Genomic DNA, 25449 nt, shown 5'->3' on the forward strand with positions numbered 1-25449 from the left:
AGTCACTGCTGACAGAATCACATGGACACCTATTTTACTTGGTTAGAGAGGTTCTGTGCTAGTCAATCTTTGATTTTTTTTACTGGAGCAGATTTAGCTGCAGTATGCCAGCTCCTAATTGCCAAATATGTAGAGAGGGAATGCACTGCGCACACAATAAGCTTTCCTAGTTAATAACTGAAAGAAAGCACAGTTTATAATTGTGTTTTCCATCAAATTAGCAATTTTATGGCTTCTTCCTACAACACATGCAGCATTGGAGAAAGAACCTGGTGAGATGGGAGTTGCAGGAGGTTAAGCTGGTTTGCTAACTGGGTCATACTCTTGAATTGGTAACAGCTGGAACTACAGTGGTCATGCTGGGAGCTTTAGTTCTGAAACTACTGGAGCACCAAAGACGGCCAATCTCTGTCATCACTGTGTGACTCATTGCAACTTGTGACTCATTGTGAGGATGTTCGCAACAATTCATAATTTATAACACTATTGTCCATGGGACAATTTATGCAACCATCCAGGGAGTTTACAGTGGGGAAGGTTGTATTTGTCATTTTTTTGTGTAAGTGCAGCCAAAGGTCATATTTATTTCTAATTGTTTCTGTTTTCTTAGAGATCACCCTTTGTTATCTAGCCCTTGCTTGCACTATATAACAGCAGGAGGTCCCTGGAGATATGTTTCTCTGTAAGTATAAGAAATAGATCACCCAGCTTCATATATGTTCAGTGTATTTGCCAATACACTCTGCAAAGGATCCAACTTTGTAATTTTAAACCATAAGTACAAATATAATCCAAATTTGTATAACAGAAAACATTATTCTTGGGTCTTAGGGCATGGCATACAAGGGTGCCAGGTTTCATGCTGAAGAGAAGCATGGCCAGCATGCAGCCAGGTATTTTTGCTAATGTTAATGTAATCTGCCTGTCTGTCTCCAGCAATGACAGAAAACAAGGTGATGAAGCGTGAATACTTATTCCTACACTTTTCATCTGACCAAATGAATTTGCCCAAGAGACTGGTACATGGTTTAGGACAAAAAGGGTAAAGGATGCTAAGATGTTTAAATTAGTAATATTTGGTGGTATGCCTTCTTCTAGAGCAGGGGCTCCCCAAATTGTGGAAGGTTTTATCTGAGAACAGTTAAGGTGGGATTTGGGAAGAATGTATTTTTCCTCTGCTATAAACCCATGAAAGTCCAGCCTGAAGGTATATGTGATTCAGGTTGTAAGGATAAAATGGAACCTTGTTATCTAGTTTTTCGGGATAGCTGGGAGATAAAGTGTTCCCTGTTGAGTATGTTACTAAACTGTCATTGATCAGTTGCTGTCTTTGCAAACTTTCGAAAAAAAATGTAGTTATAGGTAAATAGCACACAGCAAAACTCAAATATTAACCGCTTTGCCTCCATGTAAAGCTTGGTCTAATTCCCACCTTTCTTTCTGAAAGCAGTAGCTAGCTTGAAGGTAGCAGACATGGTATTTCTGTGGCAGACAGCATTTATAAAAAGAAAGGATGAGAAAAAAGAAACCATAGTCTCATAACAGATCACAAAATAGAAGTGGATTCACTGAATCATATCCTATGCCTTCATATTCTTAAAACAATGCACCACTCGAGAGGCTCCTCTTTAATAACCAAAATAGAACACGCAGAACTTAAACTTCATGTACAGACAATGCTTAAAAGAGCGTTTATGCATTATACTGAGTAAATCTAAGTTACGTCTTGTATTTTACATTTAACCCTACTTCTGCAAAGTTGGTCTGCAATACATTGTCAGTCCATTGGCTAGAGAGGAAGTTAAAGCAGTCTTCATAAACAAAATAAATCAATAAATGGTTGATCCCAGTCTCGGGTCACTGTAACTTGTCCTGCAAGCTAATTGACACCCCCTTGTGGTGAAATAGAGTAAGGGAGCTGTAGTAGGAATAAGGATCTCCTAGGCCAGGTGGGAGAGTGGGATCCATTTCAGTCTCCTTCCATCAAAGTCTCTGGGGCAGCTCCACTCTTTTTTATCTTATTGTAGGTTCCACTCTGCCATTGGTCTAACCCTGGGTTTTGGAGGGATGAACTGTGTTTTTTTGGGGGGGGGGTTGCATCCCCAAAGTTTCATGAAGAATCAATGGCAGAATCAATGGAGAATATCCCATATTTGGATGGTATTCATGCGATTATCCCACCTTAAAGAGAAAACCAGAAAAATATTTAGCCTATAACTGGCTCTACTGTTTTGAAAGCTGTCATCCAGTACTATTATTTATTATTATTTTCCTTTTACCAACAGAAATTTTTCACAACCCTAGGAAAATACATGTCAGTTAGGGGGTGATCTTATAAATGCTCTAGCACTTACTTCCTCTTCATCACATCTACATTTTAAAGGGGTTCTTCACCTTTAAGTAAACTTTTAGTATTTGGCTGCTAGCGTCCAAGTTACCTTAGCAACCAGGGGGTGGTTAGGACGAGAGACTAATGTATGAATAGGAGAGGGCCTGAATAGAAAATAAAGTTACAAAAAGTAACAATACTAATAAAACTGTAGCCTCACAGAGCGATTGTTTTTTACTGCTGGGGTCAGATAAAAAATGCTAAGAGTTGGAAGAAGAAGGCAAATAATTCAAAAACTATAACAAATAAATAATGAAGAATAATTCAAAAGTTGCTCAGAATTGGGCATTCTATAACATATTAAAAGTTAACTTAAATGTGAACTACCCCTTTAACATTCTTTCTGGTACCATTCATCTTTTCATCTCATGCCCTTTTTGTTTGGAATTTTTGTCTTTTTTTTTTTTTTAAGAGAACTTTTAGTGGAGCAGGATATTTAACTATATAAACATATATGTTTTAGGGCAGGGATCCCCAGCTAGTCACATTCAGATGTAAAAAGTGTTGGGGAGCCACACAAGCATGAAAAATGTTTTTTTGGGTACTCCAAATAGTGATGTGTAAAATTATGAGGCTGCGATTTCCTGGAGATGCTTTATCCAAAAGATTGGTTTGATAATTGTAGCTACTAAAGGTTTCTTGGCAAAAGTTGAAATACGCACCTTTGTTATTTATTTTACGCTCTGTACATCAATTTTTAACATAAATAATTTTACATAGCCTGATATATCCTTATCTAGCTCTTACTAATCTCTAAGTTATATCATTCTGCTTCTCCATATTTAAACCTTCTTCATTCCCACTTACATTAGTGGTGATATTAGCAGCCACAAGTGCACTCCAGTGCAAGTGTGCCCATTGATGCTGAGGAATTCTAGAACTCCCACCACTCTGAACATGGCAGTAATTCCAGGGTTCTAACAGCTGGTTGCATTATTAGGAACAGCAGACTTTCCCCTAAAGAATCATATGCCAATGTCATATTTAAACCTAAAGTGATACTACCTATATTACTACCATGTTCCCAGCATTGATACTGTATCTCACACTACAGCTCTATCTAACCTCCTCTTTTCATACCCCTGACCAACTTACCTTCTTTTGATGCCACTTTACGTGGCACAACCTGCCTTAAGTGCAGTTCACTCTCAGCTGCTAAAATCGGTTGCTGATTGTGCAAATGATAGGAGATCAGGTGACTGATGCTTTCAAATAACACATCTTTTGTCCTTACCTGAAGGGAGGAAATATAAAGATATGTGACAAACTGATGCTGTGCTATAGCAGGGTTTCTTAATTGTTTTTTCTGTGGGGACACAAAGTCTGAGAGTTAACTTTGTAACTCAGAAACTGGTTTAAAACGATTTACTCTGATTGAAATACCATTTGCAGGATATTTCACTGTGTATATGAAAGCAATAAAGAACACAAGGACCCATTTTGGGGACCAGACCTAGCTTTTAAGAATCACTGTGCTATAGCTTTTAAATAAACTGGTTTCCCATATACCTTACCATACCTCTGTGCCACCCTGTAGAGGAAAGAAATACCTGCTTACTTTTTTAATCCTTCTTTTGTGTGAATTACATACAGAATCTATTTGGCAATGTACAGTTGCAGGTAATGATGCAAAATAATGTGTTTGGGGTTGATTTAATTTTAGTGGTATACAAGAAGAGAAGTATTTGTTTGTAATTAAAATGCACACTGATTTTGACCTATTTAGATATCAAATTATTGTGTGCTTAAGCAAATAGTTTCATATTGCCAGCACCAGATTTGTCCGATGAGCGCCCAGAGGCTGCCCCCTGCCAGCCGCCCCACCCCCAGAAGCACATCTTGCACGCAGAGCACTGGGGACAGGACAGGCAGAAATCTCCAGTGCTTAGACCCCAGTACTCCATATGTAAGCGAAATTCAAGCATGGCTGGACAGCATGGCGCCCATAAATTTGTGCACCCTAAGCGAAGGCCTTTGTGGCCTTGCCACAAATCCGGGACTGCATATTGCAGTGCCACTAGCACCAGTAGATGATACTGTTAGTGCACTGCCCTGGTAAGAAATATTGCTTATATGGATACACTGGGGCTCATTTACAGAGACTGAGCAAACTGACAGTAGTAGCAAACAATCTACAATAAGCTTTGAGTTGTGCGCTAAAGATATAAAAATGAAGCAAATCTCTAAATTGTTACTATATGTTACTGTGTAATAGGCAGTTTTCCCAGTGTTTAGTTATTGAGCCCTACTGACCTTCATTACAAATTACCTGCATTGCCTGACTGTGCCTTTTAATGTGTGGAATCTGCCTTGCATTTTGTTCTGACAAGTTAATCAGTGGCTTACGATAATGTGTCTTGATTTAAAAAAAACTTATACAAGCACCAACACCATAACCTTCAAGATTGTACTCCTTTAGTACTTGTATATCTGTAAACACCCATTGATTCTCTGGTTCATTAGGGTAGAGGAAAAATGCAATATACACCAATTCCTCTATATCTGTATAATAATGAAAAAGTCTCTTACCACGCCCTCTGGATCCACCAAGAGAAGATGTTTGGGTTGCCCTTTGTGCATACCCGTCAGGACATACTGCCCAGGGTTTGTTATGCTATCACGCACTAGGAAATCTCCATCTCGCTGTAGCAACTTTTCAGCCTCCCTTCTGCTCATCTTCCCTTGGTACCATGGTTCCCCTCTCAGCTGTTCCTCTGTGGGAGCCACCGGCGCTCTTCTGGTTGGGGGGCTTGGCCACTGATCTTCTAAACTTTGAGATGCTGATAAAGAAGACTCATGCAGCTTTAGAGCATCTTCAAATGGTCCTTAAGCAAATGGAGATAAATAAGAAAACAGGGCTACCATGTTATCTTAACACATCTGATTCAGACACTGGTAAAATCTTAAAGCTAATATTTTACCAATTGGCAACTTTCATAAGCACTTGGTAAGAAATTACAGAGCAATCATAAATCAGCTCAGAATATGAAATATTCTTTTAAGCCCCACACCCCGCCCCAAGCCCATATACAGTATATACATCTTATAATGGTTCTTTATTACAGAGTCAACCATCATTCCCAGTGAACAACCAAGTTTTATTTCAGGTATTGAAAATGCTAATATTCCTCCTTCCCTATATACACTTACTCATGTCAAAGAGATCCTTCTTGGGACTATCCTCTGGAATCATGTATGGTTCCTTGTCAGCAACAAGACCATCAAGGTTCTGTGTATTTACATACATGTGTTCTTCATAATCGCGTACACCAAAGGCCCGACCATTAGTCAGTGGAAACCCTTCGCTGGCCTGTGCTGAGGCAGAAAGAATTCAGTAATGAACAAACTGGTGCTATTCAGGTGCTGTTCAGCCCTGCACTCAGGGCTATTGACAATACACCATTTATACCAGAGATCCCCAACCTTTTTTACTTGTGAGCCACATTCAAATGTTAAAAGACTTGGGGAGCAACACAAGCATAAAACATGTTCCGGGGGTGCCAAATAAGGATTGTTATTGGTTATTTGGTAGCCCCTATGTGGACTAGTAGCCTACAGGAGGTTCTGTTTGGCAGTAAACCTGGTTTTTATGCAACCAAAACTTGCCTCCAAGCAAAGAATTCAAAAATGAGCAATTGCTCTGAGGCCACTGGGAGCAACATCCAAGGGGTTGGAGAGCAACATGTTGCTCACGAGCCACTGGTTGGGGATCACTGATTTATACTATACCTACCTTGGTCCTCAAGGTCCCACTGTGAACAAGAATGTGATACAGCAGGCTTTCTAGCTGGAGATCCAACCTGAAATGGGAGAAATGGCAGATCTTTATATGTAAGCCTTTCAATTTAACTGTTTGTAGTTAATGTAGAAAGGGGGGGAGGGGGGAGAAATAATAAGGAAAAAGGTAAAATACATACCTGGGACCACTGCCCATTTATATTGATTTGGGTGCTAAGCTGTCCAGTGGCTCCTGCTTCCCTTATTCGACTGTCTTGCAGCCCCCCCAGTGGGGGTTCTTTGCCAGGGATGCTGTTGTAATAATTATGTTCTTGCTCTTCTTCTCCACCCCATGCTGGCTCCTCTGTCCCCACAAGCAACCTATGGAGAGTTGTGTGATAGATGAAACATTCTTTATGGAATACCTAGTAACGTAGCAATATTTTCACAACAGTTATTGTTTTTTAGTCATTATAGTAATGAATAAATTAACTTTATTGAACCCTCTGGGTTTCATGTGAACTGAGCTCCCAAGGTAATAAACTGGAGAACTTCCATGTGAATGTGCTTTCTGCTAATAGAAATAAATGCACTTGAGATGACGTTGCTGCCCAGGAGAAGTAGTAATGAATGACGAGGGTAGAGATGAGAAAAACCAGAACACAGTCAAACTAGCTGTTTATTAGATCAGTGTCACATGATTACTGTAAACAGGAGCTATTATAGAAGCAGAGCCCTATTAAATGTACTGTTTAAATATGTAGAGACAATTTTCTCTTTCCAGAATGACTCCCCATAGAAAAGAAACCAACGTGTAACAATGAAAAAGTGTCATTACCTTAAATATCCTATATTACTGTATTTATTAAAAATATATTTTCTAGCTGCACATTAAAGTCTAATTTGCCTTATTGTGTTGTGTATATATATATATCACAGGTCTACAGAATTATGGAACGTTTATAATGAGCGCTAAGGTAGTAACATCATAAATTCAACAGCATGTGTAAAAGACAAAAAATATTTCATATGGAAACATATGAAATGCAACAAAATATTTGCGTTGAACAGCAGACTAGTAAATAGATTCCCCAATAATAAAATAGTAAATTCTAACTTTTCAGAGATTAACTGTACCTTGAATGTTTTGTGCAGAACACTGCACATATGGCAAATGACCATGACAAAGTTACTTCATACCCCTATATACCACTCATTAAAGTAATATCATTACAGGCTAATCAATCTTTGTTTTGCATTCAAATTTCACAGACGTACTACTAAAAGTCACAAAACCTTGTAGAGAGATAGGCTGGCACAAACCAGACTTCGGTAGAAAGAAATGCACTTAAAAGTTTTATTAAAGCTTAATAAATACAGTTAATAAATAGTGTGTGTCATAATTCTCATTAGCCTATGATTAACTGCCCTGTTGTGGCACAAAACATGGTATTTTTTTTTTTTTTGTACCGTGAATAAGATGTAAAAAGTCTTGTAAAACTGTAAAGAAGTATTTTTTTCAACTGAGGTCTGGTTTGTGCCAGCCTGTCTCTCTACAAGGCCTTGTCACCCATCAATCTGCCCACATCGCAATCAGTTTTTCAGCACACAAAACATTTTTGTACACATAGACATCAATACCTGAGAGAGAACTCAGAGAGCTCCTTGCTGAAGTGCATGATATTTAAAGTTCAACAGCTCATGATTAGTTCTTATGATTTTCTTGACAAGAATATTGCATTATTGGAAGCAGAAACAACAGAGTATTTAAGATAAGAAAGGGTGATTGTGAATAATGGGCATATGTTGAGCAAACCAATCTGGAAAATAATGCAGAATATCAGAATATAAAATAGTGAAAAAGAGTGCAAAGGACAAGCAGCTCCATCTGTTGTATCTGGTGAAGCAGATTGCAAGTCCCTATTATCTGCAAATGGTTTCAGCAAAAGATACCATAGAATCTTGCTGATAGTAATGGATATTGTTTAACTGGATGCACAAAAATGAACACCTAATTAAAAATTTGCAAAAAATACGAATATAAAGTGTAAAAAGGATAAGGGAGGTTTTCTGTCATACCTGTCTGGGGGTGCTGCCACTTTTGGGGGACTGTGCAGGAACTGTTTGAACCTCAACTCAAAGGCTTGTCCTACAGTGCTGATCACACTCTGAGCCAGCCCCTCACAACACTCCAGAATGTGACAGGCTGTGAATAATGGTAGGGTGGAATTTGGGATAACAAGGGGACCAATGGGTAGGCAGGATGGTTTAAATAGGAGAGACAAGGGTGGAGTGAGAGACAAGAACAAACATTAACACACTGAAACGATGTCCACAAATGGTGTGGAGTATGGGCGAAGAAGGGAATAGTGAGTAATAATAAGATTTATACCATGAAACATACAAGCGTTGTTTGCTGAATCTTAGAACCCCACAGGATAGCAGTAAAGAAGGTAAGTTTTTAACATATCTGCTTACACACATAATATTTAAATGAATGCCCGAAGTAGTGTAATCAACTGTAGAATAGGGAAAATTGTTACCAAGTCTACTGAGAAGTTCAGTCCAGAAATCTAATAGTCAAATATAACAGCTTTCCTTTGATAACAGGGATTGTGCTCTGCATCATCATCCTTAATTATTTATCTAGGTTTTAAATTTGCCCCCCCCCCCCGAATTCTCAAAGATAACAAATTATTCACTTATGGGGGTATGTAGAATGTATTGCTAACGGGAAAAAAAAGTCGCAATTGGACCAAAATGGTGCTTTACATCAAATTGTGAGCAAAAAAAACCCCATTAGCAAACCCTTTGCATTTCTTGCAACAAGTTTGCGATTCAGAATATTTAACATTGCGCACATCAACAGTGAATGTAATAAAACTTCTTAAAGTGGACCTGTCACTCAGACATAAAAAGCTGTATAATAAAAGTCCTTTTCAAATTAAACAAGAAACCCGAATTCATTTTTATATTAACACATCCAAACCCATTATAAAGGCATTTAAAAATCCCAGCTGTCAATCATATATTGCCTGCTCCGCCTCTATGCCTTAGGCATAGAGGCGCGGCCAGACAAGTACTTTAACTTTCAATTCAGTTATAACTTTCCCCCTCCCTCCTAACCATCTAATTGTGTAGCCAGTGCATGGGCATCTGGTCCCCCGTTCTGGCACATACACAAGATTTTGGGGTAATACCAAGATTGCCTTAATAACAATGTCCACAAAATGGCACCTGCCTATTTGATGTGATTGTGTAATTCCAGGACTGAAGGAAACAAGATTTATATTATTTATATAATGTAAATGAAGTTTATTTTGCTTAACAAACACAGAAGAAAAGAATTTCAGATTATTTCTTAGAGAGACAGGTCCTCTTTAATGAAAAAGTCACGCTTACAATTACGCCATCTTCAAGCAGGTGTTAAATATTTGCAATAAATGTTTAGTGAACAGTAGTAAATTGCAAACAGTGCTAAACATTTGCAAAAATGCCTTTTTTTTAATTTTTATTACAATCCTCCATCAGACTGCTATCTGCCTGAGGGGCTCATCTGAGTAAAGCAATGAGTTGAAAGCTTTCTGCTAGCAATACGCTAAACAGAGCAGTCAGGCGATAATTATAAACCCTTTATTCATTTTATGCAAATGATTTTCCTTTGGGGCTGAGGTTAAGGTATAACAGTAATACACATTGCCTTATAACCACATAAGTGGCAGAGTACTAACATTCTTATAGAGGCCAGTATTGGAAAAATGTTTTTACAGTTGTAGTACTGAATTCAGAAGTGGTCACAGACAATTAATTTGCCATCATTGACAATGACCCTCCTGTTTTCCACTGTCGAGGCCCAATTATAACTCCACATCACTTTGTGACTTAAATGAATATCTATGGCAACAATCAATGTCCTCCATGCAATGTCAGTCTCCAAGACAACTATTAGTAGGCTAGTTTATACCTTAGTATACCATACTCATGATTCTTCATATAAGCACTCACTGTATGCTTACACTTTTTGGTTCATGCCCTTTGTCTTATCCTTTGCATTTTTAACACCCTTAAGCTGGTCAATCATGTACCAATAAAATGTTTTTCAGTACGTGTATTTTGGGCCAAAAGTCCTGAACAATATCCATGTACAGTGGATATTGGTCGATCAGGCAAAAAATGTCATCATTTGATGCACCATGTAGCCCAGTGAGGTGCATGTAGCCCTCTTCCCTTCCTGCTGTTCTGATTATTCTGATTCATAGAATGAGTGACACATTTGAAATGTTGCCATACAGTGAGTGTATAGTTCGTCATTTTATATCTGTCGGTTTGGGCCTCAGAGTCAGCCATGTATGGCTGCCTTTAGACTGAGGAACTCAAAAATACATTTGTTAAATCTATAAACTGAACAAAATATTAAAAACTAATTGTGAAACATTTATTAAATATTCATTTTATAATAGCAACAGTCCCTTTTTAATAGCAAATGACTTGACTGCCCACTGAAGGACTTTGTTCTTATGATGCCCTCAACCTACCCATTTTTTAACTCCTTATCTCCTTCCATTCCAGACAATGCAGTGGGCATGCGAACTGGAGGGTTGTACCAGAATATATAGTGAATAAGTACCCTGCATTGTAAAATACAAGGATATTATAAATTACCAAGGATCTCTATAACCATATGAAGGCACAAGGCTGAGCGCTTTACTAAACATCATGGAATTCCAAGGTGATTTCTAATATACTCATATTTTACAACAGAGGGTACTTTTTTTAGTATAATGCACAATGTTTAGTTTGACACAAATGACTAAGAACCGTTTATAGGGATATAATTTACAGGATATTTATGGCTCTTGTGTATTATAACCACATTAATTCAGAGAGCCACAGCATTAGCAACATGTTTATATTTATGGTGTATTCAGCCATAAATGTTATATTGTGAGCCCCCACCCATGGGCATTTAATTAACTGTATTAGAAATTAGAAGAAACAGTTGGTAACAAACAGCCTGGGAAGGAAACCAAGCTTTTCTTAATTTTTTCTGTTTTCATGGAATAAGCTATAAGATGAAGCCCTAGTGGGGATCCCCTCTTTATTTGTAAAAAGGTGGAATTCTATAAAAATATGAAACTTTTTCAGAAATCTTTGATGCAAAACATGGCTTCCTTTTAGATGTACTGAGATTCAAAATAGGCCTTGGCATTTTATGTACACAGAGGCCCAAACAGCCCCCACAGGTGATATCAATAATGACTTTCTGTGGCATCTTTCAGCAGCCCCTCTGGCATTTGCCAAAATCTACAGATTCCCAGTCCAACCCTGCTTTCTTTTGATGCTATTTTTACAGCTGGAATGTGTTCAGCACCTACTCTGGTTCTGTTTTAAAAACCTATTTTTCATGTTATCTGTTGTTCTGTGAAAATTGAAAACTTGAAGCAAAATTAGGTTTCCTTGCCAGGATTCCTACTTGTGTACAATTGAGGTAGGACTCTTCACTACAATGTTCCCTTCATGGTTAATGTTTTAATTTTAGACCTGGTGTGAAATGGGATTATTTCATTATATCAAAAACATAATAATGGCATCTCATTACCTCGCTGATTTATAGGGTCCTTAGCCACATATGCCACATAATCTGTTGTGTCCTATGGGAGGAAAGAGTTGCGTAAGTACTTAGGATAAGTAGTATAAGAGCCAATTAGAAAACTTCTACTGTACTTACTGCATCTCCACCAGAGGCAAACGATATGGCCTGCATATGGTGATTGGCAATTACCTGTAAAAAATAAAATAAAATTACCTGTAAAAAAAATATATATATATATATTTTTTTATTTTCAGAAACACATATTTATTACTAGGGATGAAGGAACTTTTTCGGCCAGAACAGTTTTGTGGCAAAATTTTCACAAATTGCCTTACAGTCTGTTTTACTGGAGAAATATTGTGGTTTATTGCACAGGGAAAAAAACACAGATGTCATTATCTGCCCCTTGTTTTCTACATTAACTAAAGGGATCAGATCCCTCTCCCTATGGAGCACTCCTGTGGTCTGTGTGTTTGGAAGAAATTAGCAGCATGGAAGCCTCTATATTTTTTGAAGAACAGTTGTAGCATAAGGGCAAAGGAGCTTCTCTAACAAGGTAAGCAATGTATATGCGATTGCAGTGCTAATATTGTCTTAAAGAATACGATACCTTTCTATCTGCATTCAGATTTATTTTGTTTCTCTGTTACAGCCTGTTCCACTACAGTTCTTATAATGACTTCCTTGTCTAGTGTGAATCTCCACCCCTTTTGCTTTCTGAGCACTACTTCTCTCTGACTATGATGACCTCAAAGAGGTGCCTATTGTGCATGCCTGAATCACTTCATTTTAAGCAGAGGCAGCGATGCATGCCTAGTAGGCTCCTCTTTGAGGTCTTTATAGTGGGAGAGAGGAGTGCTTAGAAAACAAAATGAGGTGGCGCTTTATGTTAGACAGTAAGTCAGTAAGAGAGCTGCCGTTGAGCAGCTTGTAATAGAGAAACTAAATAAATCTGCATGCAGAGAGATGCTTATTCCGGGAGCTGTACAGAGTTTTAAATAAAAGGCTTACTTTTCCTTTAACATCAATGTAATTTTGCCTTTCCATTGACTCCAGTGAACCTTGGCACAATTCAGCAGTATTGCAAACTTTTATGCAAAGTAAAACCCTGTAGTTTTACTCATCATTACTTGATACTGTTAAAGGAGAAGGAAAGGTAAAACCTAAGTAAGCTTTAGCAGAAAGAGTCCTCTATCAAAAGAAACATAGGACTTTCGGTATCAGACTTCCTCTCGCAGAAAAATCCTTCATTCCCGACTGGAGTCTGCACAGCTCTCTCCTCTATCCCTTCTCCTGCTCCCCCCTCCCATAAGAATTCATAAAAATTCACTCCCCCTCCCATCAGAATGTGTGATGTGAGCTACCAAAGGCTAGAGCTGCAGCACAGAAGCTACTGAGATCACGCTAAAACGGCAGCTGCTATGCTAAACAAACAGATGGAGTTTCTAGGGCTGATTACTCAGGTATGGTAAAGCTTTCTGCGGAATAAATATAGCATTCTAACTTGCACTAATGTGGCTAATCTATTGGCAGTAAAATGCCTTTCCTTCTTCTTTAAGAACCATAAAAAGAAATACCACCATGGTAATACTGTATTAGTAGTGACATATCAGAAAAGTGCAGAAAGATGAAGCTACAAACAAAGTAAATTAATTATATGTGGGTTGTAGGTCTACTTTATGTTCTGATAACACTTTAAACATTAGGTTTCTGATGATGTACTAAAAATAAAATATGGTAATATTACTCTACTGTGCTTGCCAGTGTAATAAGATAGAACAGCTTAGTTGCCTGCTACTGTAATTTGATATTGGATCAATGGGGCACTATGGAGATGGGATGTTTATAATAAAAACAAAACTCACACAGAGCAATTTCTCTAGATGAATAGGGTTTGACTGTAGGACATTTATGATACAGAGCTGCATAGTCAGATAGTTAAAACGCCACACAATCCTGCACTTGCAGAACAATAACTTATGTACTGCGCCTATTTATTAAGCTATGCACAAAAGAAAACACTTAGTGGTTGTGTTACATAGTATAGCAGTGACATTATGTCCAATACTGTGCAGGAGAACTGATAATCATAGTGATGCAAGGCAATCATGAAAATGGTGTGCATGACTTGCTGCATCTCTGTGGTATAAATACTCTGTGAGTAATGTTGATGGGTCACCAGCTAGCAATATGTACAAAAAAACTTCACCTTAACATTAGTATGTTATAGATACTGTATGTCCTAATCCTAGCAACTTTGCTTTGCTTTGTTTTTTGTTTATTCTTAATAGTTTTCAAATTATTTGCCTTTCACTTCTACATCTTTCCAGCTTTCAAGTGAGGGTCGCTGACCACGACAGCCAAAAACCATTTCTTTGTGAGCTTTCAATTTTAATATTAATGTTACTATTTATTATTTTTTTTCCATTCATTTCAGTCCCTCTCCGATTCATATTCCAGTCTCTCATGTAAACCACTGCCTGGTTGCTAAAACCCTAGTAATCAGCTGCTGAAATTCCAAACTGGAGAGCCGCTGAACAGAAAGCTAAATAACTGAAAAACTACAAAAAAAATAAAACATGAAGACTAACAGCAAATTGTCTCAGAATATCACTGTCTACACCTTACTTAATGTTGATGTAAATATGGACAACCCCTTTAAGTATTACTGAATTCTAGGTTAGGTTATGATGGAGAAGCTGTTTTCTGAGCATCTGGTACACATATCGCTTCATTTAAGTGGTAAAAATAATATGCCCAAATGTGGCAATTAACAATAGTTTATCTTGTCGATCCAAGTCTAATGCTTTGCCTGTGAATATGTATATCCTGTGGCTTCTGTAGATTGTAGTCATTTTAAAATTCTAACAGGTTCTTACCTGCCGGGATGTCGGAATACTTAGATTCAGTCCTTCAGTAGATATATTTACAGCAATACTTATTCCAGCAAAGCGAAGATTACTCCGGCCCAAGATGGATGCCAAGGATTTATTGGGAGCCTGGATTTTAAGAAAAAGAATAAAATATTTTGAGCTTCTAACAGGAGAAGCCATGGAATAATATAGCGCGGAACAACTGAATTCTGTGTGTATTGGACCATACTTTAAACCTTAATTACAGATGGGTTTTTAGGAATCACAAATGAACTAACTCACCTTTTTCTTCCATGTTCCTCTAACACCAGGAACAGTCTCGTACAGTCTGTTGATTGCCTCCCTGTGATGCAGAGCATTGGCATTTAGTAAATGAGACATAGAAGCGTGTCTCTGTAAGAGTTCATATAGATGCGCAAGCATGTTTTATTTACTTGCTTCTGTTTATAGGTTTGAGCTGCACTCATCACTCACCTTGTCACCTGGGTCCGTGTGTTGAAATCCAGAGACCTCATGGATCGCAAAACTTCAATGCAGCCCATGTACTGGAAGGAGGCAGAAAACAAAGTAAGATTAATATCGTTGGATGGTACAGCACAGTACAGCAGTGATGCAGACTGAATACAGAATATATGCAGAATGCAGTAGTGAAATGTTTTAGTCAGTGCTAAATACCGAATTAAAAACAGAAAGAAAAATGTCACAAAGACACAAATACAGACTTTGACTGAATAACAGTGACAGACAGAGACATTGATGCCCACAAAGTGATCAGATGCAGTGACAAGGGCCGACATGTGAAGAGCTCTAGACTGACTAATGGGCAATCATCAAAAAAATCAATGCAGTTGGAAAGGGACCAATTAACTGATGCTATTTAAAGGCAATCTGTGCCCATGAACTGGTGTGGCTCTTGTCTGTGTAGTCAAAATAATTGTGTAGGCATAGGTGGTTTGGTTCTATACAGAAGAAAAACAGCAGGCTTAAAAAATCAACAAGCAAGCATGTTGTTGCAAGATCTAAATAAAATGCTATATCTTTAAATACACCATCATTTTTTGTTGCTTATGCAAATAAAATGTGGCAAGATGACTTACAGAAATACGAAAAAGCATATGTGGTGTCAAATTCATAATATGCAAAATAATTTGTAGTACCTATGATTGCAAAACTTGTCACTGTAGTAAATAAACTTACTGCATCCAGGGACTCATTTACCAAAGAAGTATAAAATGCAAATAATGAGCACAATTAGGTGATTTTTTTAACCACAATGCAATATTCCTTCTCAAAATCTCAATTGTTGAGCCTGATGCTAAAGGTTAGTACCATTTAATCTATTTAGCAGAAAAAGGAAGCCTGCAAAGAAAAAGCCAGCATGCAGGGGAACATAGGTGCCGTTGGGGCATGAAACCCATAAGGCATAGACTGTGGGGTTCGTATATAATTTAAATTATGTTATAGTAAAGACTTTTTGTACTTTTTAATATTTTGGAGTGCAAAATGAATCTTTATATCTGTATGTTGTGACTTGTGTCACTTGCACCACAGTAAGCACAATCAGCAAACTCAAACATATTACCATTACAGACAATCCCAGGTTAGTGCAAGCCAAAAAAAACTATTGCTGTTATTTTAACTTCTAAAAAATGGAAAGGCAATTTTCCCTTGTGCATAATCACCATTGTTAAATAAGTCCCTGAATCTGGTGCTGGTTATTAAACACCCGCAGGTAGTGCTGGGACCCAGGAAAAAAAAGGACAGAGGAGAAAAGAAAGGCAGGGGAACTAGAAAATGAAGAAGAGGGGAGGAAAACTGGAAAGAAGAGAGTAAGCAGAAGGAGAGAGGAATAACAAATAGAAGAGAGATAGTAAGCAATAAGAGTGCCAAAATGCTGATCCTAGAAACATTAAGAGCCTCATTTCTACTTTTTTAACCAGAAATTTGATTGAATGCAGTCGGCAGTAGCCCTAGAACTGCTGTAGTAGCAAGTGACTATGACAATCATATTTTAATGTATCCGTTACCATATTATCAATGAGTGGGGCCTTAAGCAACTTTTTACAAACATGAGTCTGAAAACCTCTGGTCAATATAAATGCTGAGTATTATTTCTATTTTACTTAATAGGGCTCATTTAAAACTGGGAAGGCAGTGTGCAATAAATAGGTGTAATCTGCCATTTTTTCCACTTATCACCTTCCTTGCTGCCTAAATGGATTTCCACATGTCTCTGCACTATGTATGGAAGCACTGAGACTTGCAGTGGCCTGTGAATTCAGTAGTGTCTGCGTTCAACCTGCTTTCTGCATGAGCACTATGGGGCATGCTCTTGCACCTCTTACCAGGGTCATCAACCTCTTACTCAGGGTCATCATAAATTACAACTAATAGTATTACAAAATGATGTAGCAATTGTTTGCAGAGAATGTCAGGAAAGCAATTTCATTTGAAAGTAATATCCTTTGGAAAAGGTTTATATTGGAAGCTAGGCCACCTACATATGCATAGTATATAGTATATAATGTATTAATGCTATATAATGACAGTTACGGAATTTGCAAAACATACAATGAGCTCCAGTGGACTACTGATTCACTCTTTGGCAGTGATCCTACAGACTGGCTGCATATAAACTCTTAATATTAGTTGGCAACTGCAACCTTCCTTCATTTGACCAGTACTATCACAGCAAACTATTAAGCAAGTCCTAACTACATGCTACAAGTATCGTGTAATTATGCAACTATCTGTTTCTGTCCACATAATAAATATTTTTTTTGTGACCTGAGTCAGCCCACATACCCCTTATTAAAGAGGTGGCTCATCTGTAAAGGGATTCTGTCATAATTTTTATGGTGTACTTTCTAATTTCTAAATTACACTGTTTACACAGTATATAATTCAATCTACCATTTAAAAGGAACAGAAACACCAAAATATTAAAGTGTTTTCATGCAATTAAATATAATATGTTACCCTGCACTTATAAAAAATTGTATGTTTGCTCAGAAACAAAGCTATAGTTTATATTAATAAAATGCTGTGTAGACATAGGAGCAGCAATTCAAGCTATATAGGGCAATACAGATAACAGATAAGATATGTAGAATGCAAATGTTTAAGTTTTAGAAAGGAAGACAAATAGGGTCAATGCAATATATGGCTTTTTACAAAACTATAAAATGAAAACCTCTATAATATAAAATAAAGTGGCTTTTGCCAAGAATCAACAGATACAAACATCTTGTATGTTTAGATATAATTATAATTTTTTACATTACTCGTTCTTTTAATGCAATTTCCTACCATAGGCCTTTGTGAAGGACATTGGCAGGCCACTAAGAAAGACCAGCTTCTCAAATTAGACCACTGCTGGTAGAGTTACTGACATTATCATGAAGTTAATAGCAAACTATAAAAGAAAGATTATACATTAATCTTTAAAAAAATTTCTTTAACCATAAAAAATGGAAAATATAAAAAATGTACAGAGGCCCTTTAATACAGAACCTTTTCAATCCACCACTAAGGTTGCTTTTATCAGCTAATGTTATTATCTTCCTAGGTTCTTCTTTATTCATTTAGGGCAGAGATCCACAACCTTTTTTACTTATGAGCCACACTCTGATGTAAACAGTGTTGGGGAGACACACAAGCATGAAACAAGTTCTTGGGGGATGCCAAATAAGGGCTGTGATTGGCTATTTGGTAGCCTCATGTGGACTGTCAGTCTGCAGGAGGCTCTGCTTGGAGTAAAACTGTGTCTCTTTCCTTCCAAAACTTACCTCCAAGCCAGTGATTTAAAAGTGGGCAACTACTTTAAGACCACTGGGAGCAAAATCAAAGGGGGTGGGGAGCAACAGGTTGATCTTGAGATACTGATTGGGGATCATTGATTTAGGTTAATGTCCCACAGAAAGATTACTCACCTGCCATAAATATCTGCTACTGCAGGCAACTAATCTCCCTGAAAAGCCTTTCCACTAGCAAAAAGGGAATCGCCGGTGATATGGCCTACACATCGCTTCAGCTTTCTGATGTAATGCGAAGCTGTCTGCAGGAGGGAACTTTGCGCAACTTTAGAAACCTAAAGTGATGTGTAGGCCTTCCCACCGGCGATTGCCCTTATTGCCGGTGGAAATTTTTTTGGGTCGATTAGTTACCCGCGGCAGCAGAGATAGTATACAAAGTGTTATACAATAGCCTTACCTTTTTAAGTTAACCTTTTGGCCTGCAGATTCATCAGTTCAAAGACCTCCAAGAGGACTTCTATATGGTAAAGTTATACTTCAGCAACAGCTGAAGGGCAGCTTGCTGGGTATTGTTTATATCCATTCTTACAAGTTTAGGTTGTGTGTTCTCCCCAACCTAAATAAGTTGTGTCCATTCTGCGACAAAATTTTGATATACTCTTTTAATTGAAACATCTCAAATGTAAGCAAATAAAAATATTATTTACAAGAAATTTAACTAATGTATTATATCCATTTAACATTATAGGGTACCTTTCAAAACTAAAGGATAATATGATAGCAATTTTGTAAGAACCACAGCCCCCACCCATTTCATATTCACTCTGCTTTTTTTTTAGTCTTCTTATGGAATGGATTTAATTAAGCAGCCAGATTCCAAAGAGGACAGAAGGAGGCCATTCCCTTGGGTTGGATTCTCATCTGAGAATGAGGCTGGAAAGTGGCTCTGATTTTACTTGCTTTATTATTTATGACCATTTCAGCATACACTCCCTTAATAATCTGCACTTGCTGTTAAAAGAACTACTACAACACTGTATCTAATACAATGTACAGGGTATACAAGTTATAAAATATTTTTGCTTCTTTATCTGGGGCTTGTAACTTAAAGCTGAACAAGCCTTTCAACCTACCATATTTCTATTGTACAGCGTTGCATACATAAGTAGAGCTTTATAAATAAATCATTTTCTTATAATAAATATACATACGTACATAAATTATGTCAGCCCCCTGACAAAATGCTGCTTATCTATGACTAAACTGCACCCAGGCAAGATTGACTTACTTTTTTTCTCATTCTACTTGGTGGTAGGACCCTCTGCCTGGGTGGCCAAGTCACCAATGGGTTATTAAATATAAATAAATAATATGTGCACAGATACACATTTTACTGGTTTATATTAATAGGCATTTTCCAAAAAAGATGGCCTTCATCTCATTCCTCCTCAGTTAAGTCAAGTCATTTGTTCTATGCTTCCTAAAAGTAAGGGAGTGGATTAACCGAAGTTTAAATAACATAGAGGTGGGTTTAGACAACATAGTGGACCTCAGTGCTGAGTCAAAGTTGGATTAGGCTATTAATTCTCAGTGTACCAAATTGTGCAAGAAAAACCTGTTTAAATTGAAAATATCAAAACTGAGAGAGATGAAGGGTCCTTGGTTTTCACCTTAAAGGTAAACTATACCCCCAGAATGAATACTTAACCAACAGATAGTTTTTATTAGGTTAAGTGACCTATTGAAAAATCTCGCCAAACTGCAATATATATCACAAAAGAAACGTAAGACTGCAGCACATCCTTGTTGCAAAGAGTGATTTTATTTTCAGGTCTGATGGACAGGCTATGTTTTGGGGATATATATATATCAGTAAATACATTTTACATCTTTTCTTTTGTTCCACCATTTAGTGATGGGCTGTGTGCTCCCTCAGAGATCACATGGCCAGGAATAATGCAGCTCAACCTGTAACAGGAAGAAGAATGGAAGCAAAAGGCAGGACTCTGTCCATTAATTGGCTGATGTGGCCTAGCAGGTATGTGTGCCTTGGCTTATTTGTGTGCACCGTGAATCCTATGATCCCAGGAGGCAGCCCTTAATTCTTAAAATGGCAATATTCCAGTTAGGATTACCCAATAGCACATACTACTAAAAAAAGTAGATTTATATGAAAATGGTTTATTTCGTTGAAGCAGGCTTTTACATATGAGCTGGTTTATGCAATATATTTTATAGAGACCTACATTGTCCGGGGGTATAGTTTTCCCTTTATAGAAGTCATAGCCAAGTAATGCAATACATCCTGTGGGTGGTTCATCTGTTTGCATGGCCACTAGAAAAAGTTAGTATAGTAGTAAAAGTGGGAGAATAAAGAGTTAATACAGAACACTTTAGTAAATGATGAAGTGCATGTACCCATGCTTTCAACAGGGGCACTGTCACTGCAGGGAACCTTGGGAGGTTAGAAATTGCCCTATATGGGTGTTGTCTGAGTCTCTCTAGTGATCCACCTGTCAACACCTGCAATGTTGTTTTGGGATTGTACAGGTCCAGGTCAAACCACCATCCAACATAATGAAGTAGGAAAGTTAAGTAGTATAAATATAGATTGGAAGTCCCAGTCCACAATCTTTGAAAGACATGGTGAGTTTTTGCCACACAATTCTAGGTATCCTTCCCCCCAATATAATGTGCAATACTAGTGATAGTGATATTATTGATCACATATTATAACTGAAGATATCGATAAGCACTGTTTAGAAACAGCTTATTCACAGGTCTTGTGTTTTATACACGTGTGAATTCACCAGTGCACATATGTAGATGAAGTAAGAGTGTATTATATACTGAAACATCACATTCTATTCCTTACATTTATATAAGGAACACCTTTTTTTATTACCTAGACCAGCATCCCCAGTCAGTGGCTCGTGAGCAACATGTTGCTCACCAATCTCCTGGATGTTGCTCCACAGCCCAGGTATTTTGGATAACTGGCCCACTATTGTTTGGCTAACAGCACTGACTCTGCACTAGTTATTGGTTTGCACTGCTGTACATGATTGTACATTGATGCCTACACTCCACATCTATCTATCTATCTATCTATCTATCTATCTATCTATCTCTCTATCTATCTATCATCTATCATTCTATCTATCTTTGTATCTATTTTATACATTTCATGCCTACACTCTACATGCTATCTATCTATCTATCTATCTATCTATCTATCTATCATCTATCATTCTATCTATCTTTGTATCTATTTTATACATTTCAGCCTACGCTCTATGTATGTATGTATCTATCTATCTATCTATCTATCATGAACAACTTTTAATTTGTTAAAAAACTATAAAACTAAAATATAAAAAATATGGTTAGTGATAAATTCAATAAAATGTAAATAAGTATAAATAAAAATGATGTTTACATATTTCCACCTAAATTAGTGCTTATGAAAATGTCAGAGATTTGACCGTATTTTTTATTTATTTATTTTTATATGTTTTTATATCATTTGTCTTTCAGTGAGAACTGCTGGCACCTAATAGTAAAGGACAGTAAAAGAGACAATTAGGTAATTGCATTACACAGCAAAAGTGTTGAAATATTGAAACCAATGGCTTTTATCTGCTTATACTTTTCATTTCTAATTTATGCCATGTACTCTTGCAGGGTATAGAGTAGAACAAAGCTGCATTTTCTTGCATATCTAAAATACTAGATCATTTATGACATCCAATCAAAACAACTCACACATACTATGTTTAAATACTGAATACAGCTCTACAAATCTATCTTTTACATGCAGGGCTTAATCAAGTGCATTAATACAGTGATTATTTTTTGTTCAAAAAAGGAGAAACCCCTTCCTTAAAAACTTAAGCACAGAGAGGAGTTTTTATGTTCCTATCGGGCAGACACTATCACAGATAGGTCAGCTGGATGTATCAACTTTGTTAGTGTGCTGTGTCTGTGAGCTCATACTACAGCTGTTTTTGATGACAGCTTCCAGTATGACAGCAGCCCTACCCTTGGCTTTTCAAAACAAAGGAGTCTTTAGCCAATCAATGAAAGGCAAAACAAAGAAGAAAACATTGCATCAGCATTTCTACCAATCTAATCAAGGAATGGAAGAGTGGGTCAATCAGAAAGCAGAATACAACATCTCTCGCCAGCACTGTTCTCTAAAGACATTAAACCATTAGGGCGTATCACTCTGCAACCTGTGGGCCTTTTTAGGAGAGAAGTTATATCTGGTTATTGAAAGGCTATGACCCGTTTATACATATTCTTCTCAGATTTAAAGCAATATTTCAAAATACCCTTAGATCTTATAAAGCTAACAGGAAGCTCTTTCAAGAACAGCACTTTTTGTTTTTTTAGATTAATGCGTTTGGAATCTTTCAAAGAGGAATTCATCATATAGTAAATCATGATCATTACGTAGCACTTCTGCCTTGCAGCGCTGGGGTCCTGAGTTCAATCCCAGTTAGGGCACTATCTGTAAGGAGTTTGTACCTGTATGTTCTCCCCATATCTGCGTGGGTTTCTTCTGGGTACTCCAGCTTCCTCCCACACTCCAAAAACATACAGGCAGGTTGACTGGCTTCTAACTAAATTAATAATAATATGTGTGTGAATGTGATTGGGACTTTAGATTGTAAATTCATCCGCAGGGACGGATGTGAATTTTGTATAATGTCTGTAAAGCACTGCAGAAATGAGTTGGCGCTACATAAATAACAGGAAATAAAAAAGTATATAAATAAATTACTTGCATCTAAGACCACTTACCCTTACAATATAGGAAACGCCAGGGCCTTGCAGTCGGTCGTCAGGGTGCAGCCAGCCTTGAGCTGGTTTGTTAATAAATGTCCCTTTACGGTTCCATTCCTCCCCTTGGACTTTATATGCTTCTGTCCGTGCAGATTTTCGCGCTCCCCCACTACCACCCCCTCGCAACCGGTTTATCACCTGCAGAGTACAAGGTGTGGAGCATACAGGGTCACAGGCTCCAAACACTGATCCTAATCCCCCTCCTGTCCCAGACTTGTCAACGGTCAGTTCCTTATTGCCTCCAGAGGGGGAACGACTCAGGAAGGCAGTGGGGCTGGAGAATTTCCATTGTCCCATCCTGGGTATCATCATACAGAAGGTGGTAGCCACATCCTGCTCCTCTGGGTACTGCGGCTCTGCAAAAGGCTGGCCTAAGGCAGATGCTCCTGTCGGAGAACTAGGGGCCACCTGTCCACTCATGGCCTCGGCTGACAGTGCTAGTTGCTCCTCTGCCGAAGTTATGGAGTCGTTGCGAAATCGGTCATACCTGGATTCAGCCAGCATGCCGTGTGCTGGGATCCATCCAGAGCTTTTAGAGTGATTGCTCTCCTCTCTAAATCTTTCCTTCTCTCTCACTTTCCCTCCTCCTTCTCTTCCCTTCTCCCTTGGGAGGATCCACTCTCACAAGATGATGTCATTCTCATATTACTCCTTCTCCCCCACCACACACAACATCCCAGCTCAGGTCAGCAGAACCTGCTGTGGTACCATCCCCCCAGCACTCTCCATAAGGGTCCACAGCGAGTGCTATTTTAATGGTGATGTTATAAAATGACCCAGAGTGCACTGATATCCAAAGTAAAACTAGGACTGCAATGTATGTCATTTTCCTTGTGTCTGATTCACATTACTCTGAAATATTCTGTACCACAGACACTTGTGGCAAAGGATGCTTATATAGCTTACTGTCCAATGAGCAAAACGATGTAAGTATTAGATGAACTTAGATGCACATTAACTCATGCCTGTGTATTCAAAAGAGTTACCTTTCACAGAAAGCTGCATATCTGGATTTTTTTTACATTTTGTTTTGTTTTGAAACTGATTCATTTAGAAATGATATACAAATATACCCTATTTTTATTTAGAAGTTATATACAACTATACCCTCTTTGTATGAAAGTTGTTAATACATTGTATATTTTTAAGTTTCATTTCTACTTTAACTTAAAGTTAAAGGGATACCGTCATGATTTTCATGGTATACTTTTTATTTCTAAATTACACTGTTTACATACCAAATAATTCACTCTACCATTTAAAATTTTATTCTTGAACCAAGAAATGTATTTTTTTTTACTTGTAATATTGGTGTGTAGGCAACCATCTCAGTTCATTGTGCCTGAGTCTGAGCTTTCAGAAAGAGCCAGTGCTACACATTAGAACTGCTTTCAGGTAACCTATTGTTTCTCCTACTCCCAAGTAACTGGAGGAGTCCAAAGCCAAACTTGGATTTTTTACTATTGAGTGCTATTCTGATATCTACTGGGAGCTGCTATCTTGCTACCATCCCATTGTTCTGCTGATCGGCTGCTGGGGGGGGGGGTGATATCACTCCAACTTGCAGCTCAGCAGTAAAGTGTGACTGAAGTTTATCAGAGCACAGGTCACATGGCTGTAGCACCCTGGGAAATAAAGAATATGGCTAGCCCCATGTGAAATCTCAAAATTAAATATAAAAAAATATGTTTGTGTTGTGAAAAAAGGATTTTTAATGCAGGATTCTGCTGGAGAAGCTCTATTAACTTATGCGTTTTGAAAAAAATATGTTTTCCCATGGCAGTATTCCATACCTTATTGTACTGGTATGGGATCTGTTATAAAGAAACTCATTATCCAGAAAGCTCTTAATTACTGGAAGGCCTTCTCCCATAGACTCCATTGTAATCATATAATTCAGTTTTTTAATTCTATAATAATAATAAAATAGTACCTTATACTTGATCCCACTGAGATGCAATCAATCCATATTTGAGGCTAAACAATCTTATTGGGTTTATTTAATATTTAAAATAACGTGCCAAATTGCAGAATCTGCAACAGGATCTGCAAACAAAACTCAGTGTGTGCCATAGCCATATCAGTGCAATCTGTTTATGACCACTCAGAGAACTATGCATTTAAAATATGCTATATGCTGTTTTTTTTGGTTTGGGAGCTACTGTTTGAAATTTCTATTTGTTAAGTTATGATGTTTTACTTTTCTCTTTGCAGATATTGATAAAGTAAGCTGTGTAATTATTATGGTTTACATGTATTGTAAAAACTAATAAA

General features: G+C 37.6%; 1 protein-coding gene across 1 annotated transcript; it reads right to left on the reverse strand.

Annotated features, from left to right (window-relative positions):
- Positions 1–1479: 1479 nt before the first annotated feature.
- shc2 (SHC (Src homology 2 domain containing) transforming protein 2) lies at positions 1480–23742 on the reverse strand. Its single transcript, XM_002939766.5, has 13 exons — positions 23134–23742; positions 15047–15117; positions 14855–14915; positions 14579–14698; positions 11835–11888; positions 11706–11757; positions 8186–8312; positions 6307–6487; positions 6123–6189; positions 5540–5704; positions 4919–5214; positions 3485–3623; positions 1480–2181 (listed from the first exon to the last, which is right to left on the reverse strand). The coding sequence occupies exons 1-13, from the start codon at positions 23677–23679 to the stop codon at positions 2165–2167; spliced, it is 1896 nt and encodes a 631-aa protein (XP_002939812.3). The 5' UTR covers positions 23680–23742; the 3' UTR covers positions 1480–2164.
- Positions 23743–25449: the final 1707 nt, after the last annotated feature.

Source organism: Xenopus tropicalis, chromosome 1 (assembly GCF_000004195.4).
Source record: "Xenopus tropicalis strain Nigerian chromosome 1, UCB_Xtro_10.0, whole genome shotgun sequence".
In the NCBI taxonomy this organism is placed as follows: domain Eukaryota; kingdom Metazoa; phylum Chordata; class Amphibia; order Anura; family Pipidae; genus Xenopus; species Xenopus tropicalis.

Bases quoted from the DNA above. Each gene is read 5' to 3' on its own strand.
- shc2 (XM_002939766.5), bottom strand. From the start codon at position 23,679: ATGCTGGCTGAATCCAGGTATGACCGATTTCGCAACGACTCCATAACT. The intron at 14,916-15,046 runs GTGAGTGATGAG...TCTGCATCACAG, and splicing joins ACACGGACCCAGGTGACAAG to GGAGGCAATCAACAGACTGT. The intron at 3,624-4,918 runs GTAAGAGACTTT...TCCTCCCTTCAG, and splicing joins TGGTGGATCCAGAGGGCGTG to GTAAGGACAAAAGATGTGTT.